At 42.1% G+C, this 14,496-nt stretch overlaps 1 protein-coding gene across 2 annotated transcripts; it reads right to left on the reverse strand.

Annotated features, from left to right (window-relative positions):
* Window positions 1–3,229: 3,229 nt before the first annotated feature.
* On the reverse strand, window positions 3,230–11,386 carry LOC137556009 (protein SON-like). 2 transcript variants are annotated; one of them, XM_068271602.1, is made up of 6 exons: window positions 11,166–11,386; window positions 8,178–8,357; window positions 6,688–6,874; window positions 6,306–6,500; window positions 6,044–6,136; window positions 3,230–3,598 (listed from the first exon to the last, which is right to left on the reverse strand). In XM_068271602.1, the coding sequence occupies exons 2-6, from the start codon at window positions 8,355–8,357 to the stop codon at window positions 3,288–3,290; spliced, it is 966 nt and encodes a 321-aa protein (XP_068127703.1). In that variant the 5' UTR covers window positions 11,166–11,386; the 3' UTR covers window positions 3,230–3,287. The 2 variants fall into 2 exon arrangements, with proteins under 2 accessions (XP_068127703.1, XP_068127704.1); XM_068271603.1 differs by lacking the exon at window positions 11,166–11,386 and having other exon boundaries at window positions 8,178–10,653.
* Window positions 11,387–14,496: the final 3,110 nt, after the last annotated feature.

The following is a 14,496-nucleotide window of genomic DNA, read 5'->3' on the forward strand; positions in this document are numbered from 1 at the left end:
TTTAAACTTTTGTTTCTTAAAACAGAAAAAAAAAAAAATCTGAGGGAAGTTATTTGCCCATAGACATTACTTGATGTCTGAGTGCTAATGACTAAATAGAGTGCACCTGTGTGTAATCTAATGTCAGTACAAATACAGCTGCTCTGTGAGGGCCTCAGAGATTGTCTAAGAGAATATTGGGAGCAACAACACCATGAAGTCCAAAGAACACACCAGACAGTTCAGGGATAAAGTTATTGAGAAATTTAAAGCAGGCTTAGGCTACAAAAACAATTCCTATGCCTGGAACATACCACGGAGCACTGTTCAAGCGATCATTCAGAAATGGAAGGAGTATGGCACAACTGTAAACCTCCCAAGACAAGGCCATCCACCTAAACTCACAGGCCGAACAAGGAGAGCGCTGATCAGAAATGCAGTCAACAGGCCCATGGCGACTCTGGACGAGCTGCAGAGATCTACAGCTCAGGTGGGAGACTGTCCATACGACAGCTATTAGTCATGCACTGTACAAAGTTTGCATTTATGGAAGAGTGGCAAGAAGAAAGACATTGTTAAAGAGACACTGAAGCTTAAAAAAAAGATGATATTCTGATTTGTATGTGTAGTACAGCTAAGAAAAAAAAACATTAAGATCTGATACATCAGTCTAATTGTTTCCAGTACAGGAAGAATTTAGAAACTCCAGTTGTTATCTCTATGCCAAAAAGCTAGTAAGCTCTCCCACTAACTTAGTTGTGGAAACGGCTGTTATCTGACTTTTATTATCTGAACTGTAATTGAACTGTTTACTTTTCCTCTGCTAGAGGAGAGTTCATTACTTCACAGACTGCTCTGAAAGACTCATTTTGAATGCTGAGTGTTGTGTAATCTGCACATTATTATAGGATAATGTAATCTGCGAAAAAACACTATATAACTGAAAATAAAAATATGAGAATATTTTCTTTGCTGCTAATCTTCTAGTAATTATTCATAGTACACAACCAATTCATTATATCATATATATTTTTTTCGCTTCAGTGTCTCTCTTTAACAGAAAGCATAAGAAGTTCCATTTGCAGTTTGCCAGAAGCCATGTGGGGGACACAGCAACTATGTTGAAGAAGGTGCTCTGGTCAGATGAGACCAAAATTGAACTTTTTGGACAAAATGCAACACTCTACGCTCTGTGTGGCGGAAAATGAACACTGCACATCACTCTGAACACACCACCCCCACTGTCAAATATGGTGGTGGCAGCATCATGCTCGGGGGATGCATCTCTTCAGCAGGGACAGGGAAGCTGGTCAGAGTTGATGGGAAGATGGATGGAGCCAAATACAGAGCAAACTTGGAAGAAAACCTCTTGGAATCTGCGAAAGACTTGAGACTGGGGTGGAGGTTCACCTTCCAGCAGGACAACGACCCTAAACATAAAGCCAGGGCAACAATGGAATGGTTTAAAACAAAACATATATACAGTGGTTTGCAAAAGTATTCGGCCCCCTTGAAGTTTTCCACATTTTGTCATATTACTGCCACAAACATGAATCAATTGTATTGGAATTCAACATGAAAGACCAACACAAAGTGGTGTACACATGAGAAGTGCAACAAAAATCATACATGAGTCCACATTTTTTTTACTAATAAATAACTGCTAAGTGGTGTGTGCATAATTATTCGGCACCCTTTGATCAGAGTGCATTCAGTTGCCTATAGACAGTGCCTGATGAGTGCTATTGACTAAATAGAGTGCACCTGTGTGTAATTTAATGTCAGTACAAATACAGCTGCTCTTTGAGGGCCTCAGAGGTTGTCTAAGAGAATATTGGGAGCAACGAGACCGTAAAGTCCAAAGAACACACCAGACTGGTCAGGGATCAAGTAATTGACAAATTTAAAGGAGGCTTAGGCTACAAAAAGATTTCCTATGCCTTGAACATCCCACGGAGCACTGTTCAAGCGACCATTCAGAAATGGAAGGAGTATGGCACAACTGTGAACCTCCCAAGACAAGGCCATCCACCTAAACTCACAGGCCGAACAAGGACTGCGCTGATCAGAAATGCAGTCAAGAGGCCCATGGTGACTCTGGACGAGCTGCAGAGATCTACAGCTCAGGTGGTGGAATCTGTCCATAGGACAACTATTAGTCATGCACTGTACAAAGTTGGCCTTTATGGAAGAGTGGCAAGAAGAAAGGCATTGTTAACAGAAAGCATAAGAAGTCCCATTTGCATTTTGCCACAAGCCATGTGGGGGACACAGCAACCATGTGGAAGAAGTTGCTCTGGTCAGATGAGACCAAAATGGTATTTTTTGGACAAAATGAAAAACGCTCTCTGTGGCGGAAAACTAACACTGCACGTCACTCTGAACACACCATCCCCGCTGTCAAATATGGTGGTGGCAGCATCATGCTGGGGGTGTGCATCTCTTCAGCAGGGACAGGGAAGCTGGTCAGAGTTGATGGGAAGATGTATGGAGCCAATTACAGGACAAATTTGTAAGAAAACCTCTTGGAGACTGCAAAAGACTTGAGACTGGGGTGGAGGTTCACCTTCCAGCAGGACAATGACCCGAAACATAAAGCCAGGGCAACTATGGAATGGTTTAAAACAAAACATATATATGTGTTAGAAAGGGCCAGTCAAAGTCCAGATCTAAATCCAATCGACAATCTGTGGCAAGATCTGAAAACTGGTGTTCACAAACGCTGTCCATTTAATCTGACTGAGCTGGAGCTGTTTTGCAAAGAAGAATGGGCAAGGATTTCAGTCTCTAGATGTGCAAAGCTGGTAGAGACATACCCTAAAAGACTGGCAGCTGTAATTGCAAAAAAATGGTGGTTCTACAAAGTATTGACTCAGGTGACCGAATAATTAAGTACACCCCACTTAGTTATTTATTTGTAAAAAATGTTTGTAATCATGTATGATTTTCAGTCCACTTTTTCTCACGTGTACCCATACAAAAACTTTGGCTACAAAAAAAGCCCAGGGCCGTGTTAATTACTATTCCCCCTCCAGGCCGCCATGGATAGTGGCGAATGAAATATTTCGGCTTCCAGCACTTGTAGGCTATATCAAAACTCGGGCGGCCTTTTCTACACCTTGTAGCCCATATTTCAAGAAATACTATTTATGTCTACCACTTTGTATTGGTCTTTCACGTGGAATTCTAATACAATGGATTCATGTTTGTGGCAGTAATATGATATAATGTGGAAGACTTCAAGGGGGCAGAATACTTTTGCAAGCCACTGGATATAATTCGGAACCCAGGAGGAGTCAGGACCAACATTACATCCTCCTTGTACCTGCCAGTTGTCCAAAATAGTCATGGAGCTGTCCTGCCTCCTCCCTGAAAGCGAGGATGCGTTGCCTTTGCTCCTCAATTTGGCCCTCCATCTCCTGCCTTTGTTGCAGCAGTTGGTGGCGGAAAGCTGCCTCTTGCTGCCGAAGTCGCTCCTCAAAGTCCGCCTGCTGCTGCTGAAGAGTCGTTTGTTGTTCTGACTTCCACTGTTCTAATTGTTGAACAGTGGAAGTCAGAACCACCACTTCCTGCTGCAGGGTTGAGACTTGGCCGGCCAGAATCTCGAAATGAGAAGAAGCTGTAAAGAAAAAGATGGAGAAAAATAAAATATTACACTACGCATGAACAAAAACTGATAATAAAAGAATAAACAGTAGAGTGTGGTACCGTATCAGCCATCAGTAAAAGCAAGGCATTATGAAACCCAGTGATAGCATTGATTGGTTAGGCTAGATTCGAGAAAAGTAAACAGTGATTTTTCACATTATAATACTTTCGTTGTACTTTTTCATGACAAACACATTGAAAACACAACTTATACATTGACATTCACTGTATTCATGGGTGGCTTCTAAAGGAAAAAATGAGATGTACACAAGATTCAAAATGTACACATTTCATGAAATCTGTACAACCTGGTTTAAACTAGGACTCTTGTTAAGAACCTCTCATGCTTGTACAATGGGTTTATCAATGCGCAAAATGATTGATTTATTTAAATTTTTTACTTCATTGTTTGTGTCATATGCTTTGTAAGATGGTGTTTACTGGCACTATTCTTTTTTTTCCCCATGCATACGTTGGTTTGAAATGCCACAATTCTCTTTAGCTTAGAATTAATGGTGCATGTGATGTGATGTGACTAGCCCAGTTTCAATTTGAACTTGGAATTTACAATGGCTAGCCAGTCACCAGAGTGTACGTTACGTTTCATTCAGGGCAATGTTGATCTTATCAACTCAGCTTGGATAGCAGGAAAAGTGTTCTCTGACTGAGTAACATTTAAGTCATGTATAATTACATTTATCTTTGCAGAAAAATTGTTAAACTTTATGTCAGTGTACAGAAAGTGTGTTTTTCATTGTTAGTCAGGAACCACTCCGATGAATGCTTTTTATAAGCCGAAAAGTCACTGTTTACTCATGTCTAAGTTTGCCAATGAATGATCTCATCCAGAATCAAAATACATACTCATTGTTTTTCAAAAAGTATGACTAATGAAATATGACTGCCAAAATTAGTGTATCGCAAAATCACAATCCAAAAAAGACACATAAATGTTGAAGAAATTGTTGTGGCTAGTGGATAAGGAATACCTTTAAACTACCATTACACACGTGCATACTGCCATAGTACTGAAGCTTGTCAACATTTCTTAAATTGATATGTTGGCCCAGTATGTACAATTTATTTATGGCCACTTAGGGATAAAGTTTCATTTCAAGTTGTGAAATTAAACCATGGGCTTCCCGGCTTACATAATATTTAGGGATGATACACTAGTTTCACTATGGATGGACATAATCACTGGCTGGATGAGGTATTGTAATCTGGAAGCAGGGTGATGTGGTGGTGGGTCAGTGCTCTTACTTTTCTACGATTCCAATCCATTCAACTTCGGGCTGGAGTTCTTCAAGGACAACTATCTTGAAATAAGTAGGCAGTAAACATCTGACAGAACCGACGGCTTTTGGCACAATCCATCACCGTCATGGGGTGATTCTCATGGATTTCTTTGTTTTCAAAAGCATTTCATGAACAGCAGTTGAACTGCCAAAATGGCAAGATAACAGCCGGTCTCCCTACTCGTCACTTGCACACTATGTTGTCAGTTATATTTGTAAACTGTTGTTCAGTAAATGCTGTTGAAAACAAATAAAGCCTTGGGAATCACCCCTAAAAACAGGTAGACTGGCCCAAAACCTGTCATCTGTAACATGTTAACTGCCGAGTTTTTTCTAGATAGTGTTCCTTTAATTTCTTCCTTCTGTCTGTATTGTTTTCCTCCTATAACTCATTCTTCTAGACTACCATACGATACATGCACTACAACGTCCGCAAATCAATACACTGCATCAAATACCATGTAAAAGGTTTAATAATGTAACGCACAAGCAAAATATAATTTTGCATTAAGTAAGGTGTTACATATTTATTGAATGTTTTCTAGATGCAACGTTATACACATCGATAAGACTTTCTCAAAAGCAAAATTTGATGTGGTAAATTATGAGAAACTTTGTACACTGTTTGATAAAAGTAGTTGAATAGAGGGCAATACAGACATAGGACTTTGGTATGATGTACATTGTGTGCACGTACAGTCTTTGTCAGATAACTGACAACACAATATACTCTGTGCATCGAAGAGGAAGATGTTGGCACTATATACATAATGAAAATTAGCAATAACGATAAAAACACTTCTCAAAGAACCTCTACTATATCATTGTAACTATCAAATTTACTACATCGCATGTTAGTTCCCTGGGCCTTGTAGTGGCAATCAATATTTGTAATAAATATTGACTTTTAACAACAAACAGTGTACAGAAAACAAACTGGTCAGTGGTCACTGGCCAGCAGATGATTTGAAAGTGGAATTTTTTTCACATTAAACACTCGGTACAACTTTTATTTCCCCCTCCACACACAAAAAAAGAGTTAAGTTAGTACTGTTATAAATATGTGGATACATTCCGTCTTGTGTGTACTTCTTTGTACAACAGTACATTTTACTTACACACAGTTGTGCCACTTTGACCAGATTCTGGCCTGCTGGAAGACTTCTGTCGTCTTCCGCGCCTGCGCCTGCGAAGTCGCACAGAGATAGATGCTACGATAAAAAGAAAACATGGCATCATGCAACTTTTTTTTTTTTTTCTTGGAGAGAAAAAAAAAAAAAACATAGTTCTGTGCAAAATTACATTATGTACTAATCTCCTTCCTTACAGACGTACCACTTTCATTTGATTAATGTTAAAACTTTGTTATAAAATACTTACATGCCACAGACAGGCTCCGGCCACGGGCACGCCTTTGCCCACGGCGCTGCCGACTTCTTGATCTGTGGCTGGTGCTGGGTCCAGCCTCCTCATCATTATCTTCAGGGGAGGGGACAGCAGCAGGATCCAATCCCTGTCTGGAAGAGGGAGGAGCAGAGGCACGACGGGACCGCCTGCGGCGCTGAGACCCATCCACTAAAAAAAAATGTGAGATTGTTTTAAAAATACAGATAGAAGAAGATATTACCTAAGGTTAAACAGTGCATTGCATAACAATAAGAGTATAAAGCCACTGATACATTGGAAAATCGTGAGGATTAACAAGGTTGAAAAAAAATTACACATCCCGCTACATATATGAAAAAAAACATTTGTTACTTACACTCAAGGTCAGACTTTATTTTCGCCACCGCACGTGGGGTCTTGGACTTAAAGTCAGACCACATTGTCTGAATTTTTTTAACCGACCACGTGCGGTGGTAAGTAGTCTGAAGGACTTGCAGCAGCCGGTCCATCACCTCCCTCTTCGCCGCCCTCTTCGCAGTGTCATACCCCCCCCGTAACATAGTCTGCAACATAAAAAAAAATAAAAAATTAATGATCAACAAAAAAAAAACCTTTACAATACATACATCTCTTGCTATGGTACTAACAACACTGCTGAAAGTAAATTAAATGTTGAATTGACTTATTATCAGTATTATCAACTGTGTGAACAATACAAGGAGATTATCTGTAAGTGAATTTTAAATCAAAGTTATGAGAGCCTAAAAGAACGATGTTGAGTTGACTTGAGTGTGTGTGGGGCGTAGTTGTGTAGTCTGAACATTAAGCCCTTCCATTGCAAATCTTCGGGGTACTACAGGGAGTGCAGAATTATTAGGCAAATGAGTATTCTGACCACATCATCCTTAGACCTCTTTACCACGAACTGTTGAGCTGTGTGCTCAGCAAGCAGTTACCAGGCAGCAGTGAGCAGTTGCCAGGCAGCAGCCAGCAGGGAGCACTTACCAAGCGTCAGCGAGCGGTTGTGAGAGTTTGAAAGGCATTTCACTGCCTATCAACAGTTCGTGGAAAAGAGGCCTCATGCATGTTGTCTTACTCCAAACTGTATAGGTTCAAAAGCCTACTACCAATTAAGCATATTAGGTGATGTGCATCTCTGTCTGTAATTAGAAGGGGTGTGGTGTAATGACATCAAAACCCTGTATCAGGTGTGCATAATTATTAGGTAACTGCCTTTCCTTTGTCAAAATCGGTCAAAAGAAGTACTTGACAGGCTCAGAAATGTCCAAAATCGATGAGATATTTTGCTGAGGGATGCAGCACTCGTACAATTACAAAGCTTCTGAAGCGTGATCATCGAACAATCAAGCGTTTCATTCAAAATAGTCAACAGGGTCGCAAGAAGCGCCTGGAAAAATAAAGGCTGGGCCAAGAAATATATCAAGACTCATTGTCCTAAGGTTTTATAGACTGATGAAATCAGAGTGAGTCTTCTTCATGGGCCACAGGGACAGATGGATGGGCCCGTGGCTGGATTGGTAAAGGCCAGAGAGATCCAGTCCGACTCAGATGCCAGCAGAGTGGAGGTGGAGTACTGGTTTGGGCTGGTATTTATCACTGGAGAGAGATGTTATATTGGTTTCACAGGTAAAATTAAATAATTGAAATGGGTATATATTTGTTTTTGTTAAGTTGCCTAATAATTGTGCACAGTAAAAGTCATCTGCACACACAGATTGATATCCCCCTAAAATCGCAAAAATTAAAAACAGAATAAAAACTACTTCCAAAAATATTCAGCTTTGATATTAATGAGTTTTTGGGTTCATGGATTAATACAGTAAGGAGAAATATAAAAAAAATTACTTTAATGATGAAGGTTTTCTCCTTCTTTCTTAGTCGCCGAGTGTTGGACGACCTGCTCCTCCCACCGTCAGCGGCTTCAGCTGCAGACGCCCTGCTCCTCCCATCATCAGCGGCGTCTTCAGCAGCAGCAGCAGACGCCCTGCTCCTCCCTCCATCAACGGCTTCAGCAGCAGCAGCCATCTAGAAGTCAATGAAAAATAACATTGAAAAATATAATATGTTTTTGCACATACGAAAACATTTTTCTGATCAAAACATGTTTAATTGCTATGAGTTTTCTGTTTAGAGACAAAGACAGCAACATAGCATTATATAATATAGTCTGTACAATGACTATTGTATAAATGCTTATCTATAGAGATGTCCCGAACGGTTCGCCGGCGAACGGTTCAAGCCGAACTTCCGGGTGTTCGGCATTGCGGCGAAACGCGAACTATCCAGGAAGTTCGATTCACCCTATAATGCTCCATTACGGTCAACTTTGACCCTCTACATCACAGTCAGCAGGCCCAAACTAGCCAATCAGAATACGCTATCCCCTGGAGACAATGCCCCCCTAATAAAAAGCAGGCAGCGGCGGCCATTACGCTGTCTCGTGTGCCTGCTTTAGTGAGTGTAGGGCGAGCTGCTGCAGACTGTCTCTCATAGGAAAATATTAGTTATGCTCCTTGCTTGTTAAGTTGCTCCTGGCTAATTGATGTCGCTATAACAGCCCCCCACAACAGTTCTTTTGCAAACTAATCCTCTTTTTTTTTTATGTTGATTTGAATTCAACTGTATATATTACTGCACTTGTGTTACTGCTGGCTGCCAAAGCTGTTGCAATTTATACTGCCTGCTGCCACCACTGTTAGGCCCACCACACACATCCCAGTGACTATTAGCAGTAACAACCTTATCAGTGCACTTGTCTACCGCTGACAGCCGCTGCAAATCATACTGGCTGCCACTGCCAGGCCAACCACATCCAGTTACTAACTGTATCAGTAGTGTAATACCCATTATTACTGCACTTGTGTTGATGCGACAGCCGTTGCAATTCATACTGCATACACAAACAGCTGTTTGCAGTGTGTTATACAGTGAGTTTGGTGTGTCAGTGTGAAGCAGTACACTAATTAATTATACTACCTGATTGATGTATACACATGCAATATGTTTTAAAACACTTTAGGCCTGTCATTTAGCACTCAAGGTGATTTCTGCCCTTACAAAGCTGCTTTGCGTCAATTCCAGATTTTTCCCGGGGACTTTTGGCATGTATCCCGCTCCTCCACCTGGGGTTGTAGGTGTTAGACCCTTTAAAAGATGTTTAGCATCACTTTTATGGCCATAGTAATGTTTTTTACATTTTGCAATTCGCCTCCCCATTGAAGTGTATTGTGGTTTGTGGAGGTTTGCGCTAATCGAACCTTACGTGGAAGTTCGCGGACCGAAAATCGGCGGTTCGCGACATCTCTACTTATATAGTTACAAATCACTACTACGGAAGTGGATATCTATTATCTACTACTTTCATATGCTTCTACAGTGCTAGAAATTACGGACGTGGCTAGGGATCTGTAATGAATAAGAAAATTACCGTTGTGGCGGAATACAGCACTGCCGCTGCTTTCTCCTCTGGGAACGCGGAGGGAGAGTTGGTGTCATCTGGAGCTGGCGACGTGCGGTGTTCTGCCTTGTCCACACTGCATAGGAGGACTCGGCATACACGCACGCGCAATCAACGCAGCTGTCTTCTTTATGCGTTGAGAAGGAATATCAGCTGACAAGACGGTCAGCTGACTTCGGGACATGCCTGTCTGATAACGGAGATTGGCTGGGAGATCATGGTCGGGGATTGTAAATATACTCTGACATATAAGGCCGCCGCTCACAGTTGCCAATTGTCTACTGTTGCGAATGCACACATAGCACTCAGACCTAGTAGTCAGATCATAGTGCAGTGGAGTAAAAATGGGAGAAAAAACGGCCTATCTGCACATAGCTTAGCTAGTATTGTTTGTTATTTTATGATCTACTCAGATCCTAGTGCACCACTGAACCCGGGAGGAAACCGGCCTATCTGCACATACAAAAATAGCACTGCACTTTGTGGGAAGATCAGCGAACAATCTTACTGCATTTTGTAGGCACATGTTTCAACCAATCGGACTGCACTTGTGCGCACGTTACGACCAATCTGACTGCACTTTGTGGGAACATCAAGGATCAATCTTACTGCTATTTGGGCACATGTTTTTCAACCAATCTGAATGCACTTGTGGGCACAGGTTTCAATCAATCTGACTGCATTTTTTTGGACACATCTGCAAACAATCTGAGTGCACTTGTGGGCAAATCTGCTGCCAATCTGGTTGTACTCTGTGGGGGTTGTTGTGTCGGTCTGCCGGCCCTCCTCCACCATGGGCTCTGGAAAAATAAAAAAGGCCCAACATGCCCAGCTTGCCCGCGAAGGGAACTTCATGCCGTGAAAGTGCATGCCACAAATCGCCATCAAATGCAACATGATTGCATTTTAACCACAATTTCGCGTGCAATTTTAACCAGGACACTGCCAAATTAACCATGACACTGCCAGGGTAGTTTAAGATTCGAAAAGGTGCGAAATCGCACGCAAAATCGCGGGGGAAAACTAATGCAAGAAAACGCATGCGTTTTTCCTATTAAATACATTAGCGGCGTTTCGCACGGATTCCAGAAGCACGCAAAATCTGCAATACCGTCGTGCAGATTTGGCCCGCCGCCAAATCAAGCACGCACGACGCACGCGTGCAAACAGCCCCAGCCACTTCAATACACTAAGCAAATCTGCATGTCGACGTCGCATGCGAATTCGCTATGGTGGAAACAGGGCCATATACAAATGATGTACAGGTCAGGGAGGGTCAAAAACAAAAATGGTAACATTTCTCTAACTAAAACAAAATGGACTAATTGCATTCATCACATCATAAACATATATGTAAAAGTATACTACTCACTTACCACAATAACAGTTTGCAGTGCAGACAGTCTCTCTCAGGTCACTCTCACTGGGCCACTCCAAACACTGCATGGGCTGGAAGTAAAGAATGACGAACTTCCGCAACGGTACCTCCGCCCCCAGCGCACGTGGGCGGAATTCCGGAATTTTTTTACGGAAGTACGCTGTTAACACATTTGAGACTATATACAACAATTTTATTGACTTTACACTCTTAAAACAATCTCCATATCATCATAAAAGGCAGAAGAAACCAAAAACAATCAGTAAATGTGGAAAAAAAACGGATTGAGTTACGCTTACGTAAATTACGGAAGTCCGCATAATATACATTTCTGAAGTCCGTATACCGTCGGAATTCCACGGAATTCCGCGGAACAGCTCCGTATACCGCCGGAATGACCCGGTAGCGGAATTCCGGATCGACGGAACACGGAATTACCACGGAATCGGAATTCAGCAATTCCGACCATGCCTGTGAAACACATTTGGGTTCGGCCTTATCTAACTATTTGGACTCTTGGGATTTCTGATTTAGTACAAAGGTTGTTGGGTTATAATTTTGAATTATCTCCACAACTAATCATAAATATAGGGCTTGACAGTCTTCCCCAGGGATGGGACAGGGTTTTCCAGAACCAGAAGTGGCCCCTGAAGGATTGTGCCCCCCCCCCCACTATAGGTGGCCAGATGTGCCCTCCCCCCAGTATAAGTAGCCAGATATGCCCCCACCCAATATAGTAGACTGCAATCAATACTCCTGGTGCACAAGTCATATGTTTAAGCCAAAACTCCCCGTAAGGGAGGAGAATGAAAGGCTGAATAATATTTCACAAACAAAAGAACAACCAATTTCTCTAAAAGCTTGTCATCTTTATTTTCTTGTATCAAAAACACGCAGCCCCCCTTGGTAACCCACCCACTCCCCCCTAAAAAGCCTATCTAGTAAGTGGAGCGCTCCTCATGCATACAACCACTCGCACAAGGACACAATCTCTGGTTCTGGCCTAGAATTGATCCATGATCATATGGGACCTCTGACCGCTATACAGTCATATAAGATAACCTCCATTCATTTAAGCAGCATTCCAGCAACTCCCCTTCACTGTAACAATTGGTAGCCGCTGTAAGGGTAATGTTATATCTCCTTCAAATGTCCAATCCAATCTCAGGCTTGTCTGTACATCCGGGATTCAACACACCTTGTTTAGCATGGCACCATCAGCTTTAACTTGGAGCTTTGTGCTGGGCTCTTGTATACATCAACAATGGCATTAAGAGAGCGTTTTACTAAGAACACATCCACGCTGCACAGCAGCACTCACCGCTTCTTCTACTCCTTTAGGGCAACACTGAGCGTTCCAAACCTTGCGGCTGCGGCGTCCCGCAGCTCACTTTGTCCATGCTCCGTGACCTCCGGGGTACATGCGGGCTGTTGTGGGAGTGTTCTGGTCCTTTCTGGCCGGCCAGACGGCGTGCCTTGTCAGAGCGGCGAGCGGTGTCCGGCTAGACGCTCACACTCTGTCGGCTCGGTGACCACGCCTGCATACGCGTTACGCCCACCTCATCACGTGGGCTTCGTCAGTGCAAGATGCTGTTAGTCTCGTCCAGGGGGCGTGCTTTCATTCCTTTTATGTCCACCATAGTTACTCCTTCTTACGATATAGCTGTTCCTATTGGATATATGTCGCAGTTCATAGCTAACAAATATTTTCTTTTTGTTTTTAACTCTATTCTTCATTAAATTCATTGGTTTTGTTTTATCTTGGGAAAAACCCAGAACATCTGTATATATATGTAAAAATATCCAGAGAATCCATTAACAACTTTCGCCTACTAATATCCACACAGTTTCGTCCGCTCATGCATGCGATCCACTCACCCTGATCTTATATATATATATATATATATACACACACGTGTGCCCCAGCATATTTACACCCATATGCACATTCTATGCTCCTCTAATATCAGATTGACAATACACATTCATTACATTGGCCTCAAAGCACGTTGGCATCACTTCCAGAATGTTATTATCCCATGCTTAGTCTGGCAAAAAAACAGCCAGATTAAAATCTGTATTTAACCCTCCTGGGTATAATGTCCCCAATGTATAGATCCAACGACTTTCTACCTGATATAAAAAATTTTCATAATCACCTCCCCTTAAACTTTGTTTAGGCTTAATAATACCCTTAAATCTTAATAAATTGGGGTTACTGTTATGAAATATGGCAAAATGGGTGCCTAATGGGCTATCTTCATTGGCTTCCTTTATATTAGCTACATGTTCTCCTATTCGTTTCTTTAACATCCGACCAGTCATGCCAACATATTTTAGGCCACATGGGCAAGTAATCATATATATTGCCCCCACCGTGTTACAATTTATAAACGTTCTTATGTCATAACATTTGTCTTCTTTGGCATTGTGGAATATTTTCGATTTATCTACCAATTTGCAATATGTACACCCCCCACATGGGTACATCCCTGCTGGGATCGGACCCATGAAGCCCCTACCTTCATTGCCTGTCCTCTTAGGTCTAGAATACACTTCTGTTTTCACTAAAGTGTCTTTTAGATTTGGGGCCCTTCGGGCTGTCATTGCAGGGTATGACCCTACTATCTTTGCAAGAATGGGGTCCCTCTCTAGTACATGCCAATGCTTGTTAAGTATCCCTCTAAGTTGTGACCAGTGGGATCCATATCTCGTTATCAAACGTACTTTGTCATCATTTTTTGGTTTTCTCCTCTTTTTTAGGGAGGTGTCTCGATCTAACATCAAGGCTCTGTCTTTCGCTTTTTCTAAAACTTGGTCTGGGTACCCCCGTTTTTGGAATCTATTACACATCTTATCAATTTCTTCTCTGAAATTGTCCTCTTGGGAACAATTCCGTCTCACCCTGACCATCTGTCCATATGGAATCCCCCATTTTTGAGCTGTTGGATGGAAGCTATCCCCATGTAAATAGGTGTTCCCAGCTGTCTCTTTTCTATGTAGACTAGTCTCAATTTTTCTCTCTCCTTTCCTGATCTGTAGATCCAGGAAGGTTAAATTATATTTATCCACAGTATAGGTTATCTTTAAATTGCGTGCATTCCTGTTTATATCTGTCAAAAAGGCATATAGGGCAGATTCTGGCCCTCTCCATACCAGGAAGACGTCGTCCACGTATCTTAGCCAGAGGGCCGCGTGCGCACCAAAATCAACTCTTCTATATATATCCTGCCGCTCCCAGGCTCCTAGGTGCAAGCAAGCATAAGCTGGTGCGCACGCGGCCCCCATCGACGTCCCCCTGGCCTGTCTGTACAGTACTCCATCTGCAA

This window comes from Hyperolius riggenbachi, chromosome 1, assembly GCF_040937935.1.
Source record: "Hyperolius riggenbachi isolate aHypRig1 chromosome 1, aHypRig1.pri, whole genome shotgun sequence".
Classification (NCBI taxonomy): domain Eukaryota; kingdom Metazoa; phylum Chordata; class Amphibia; order Anura; family Hyperoliidae; genus Hyperolius; species Hyperolius riggenbachi.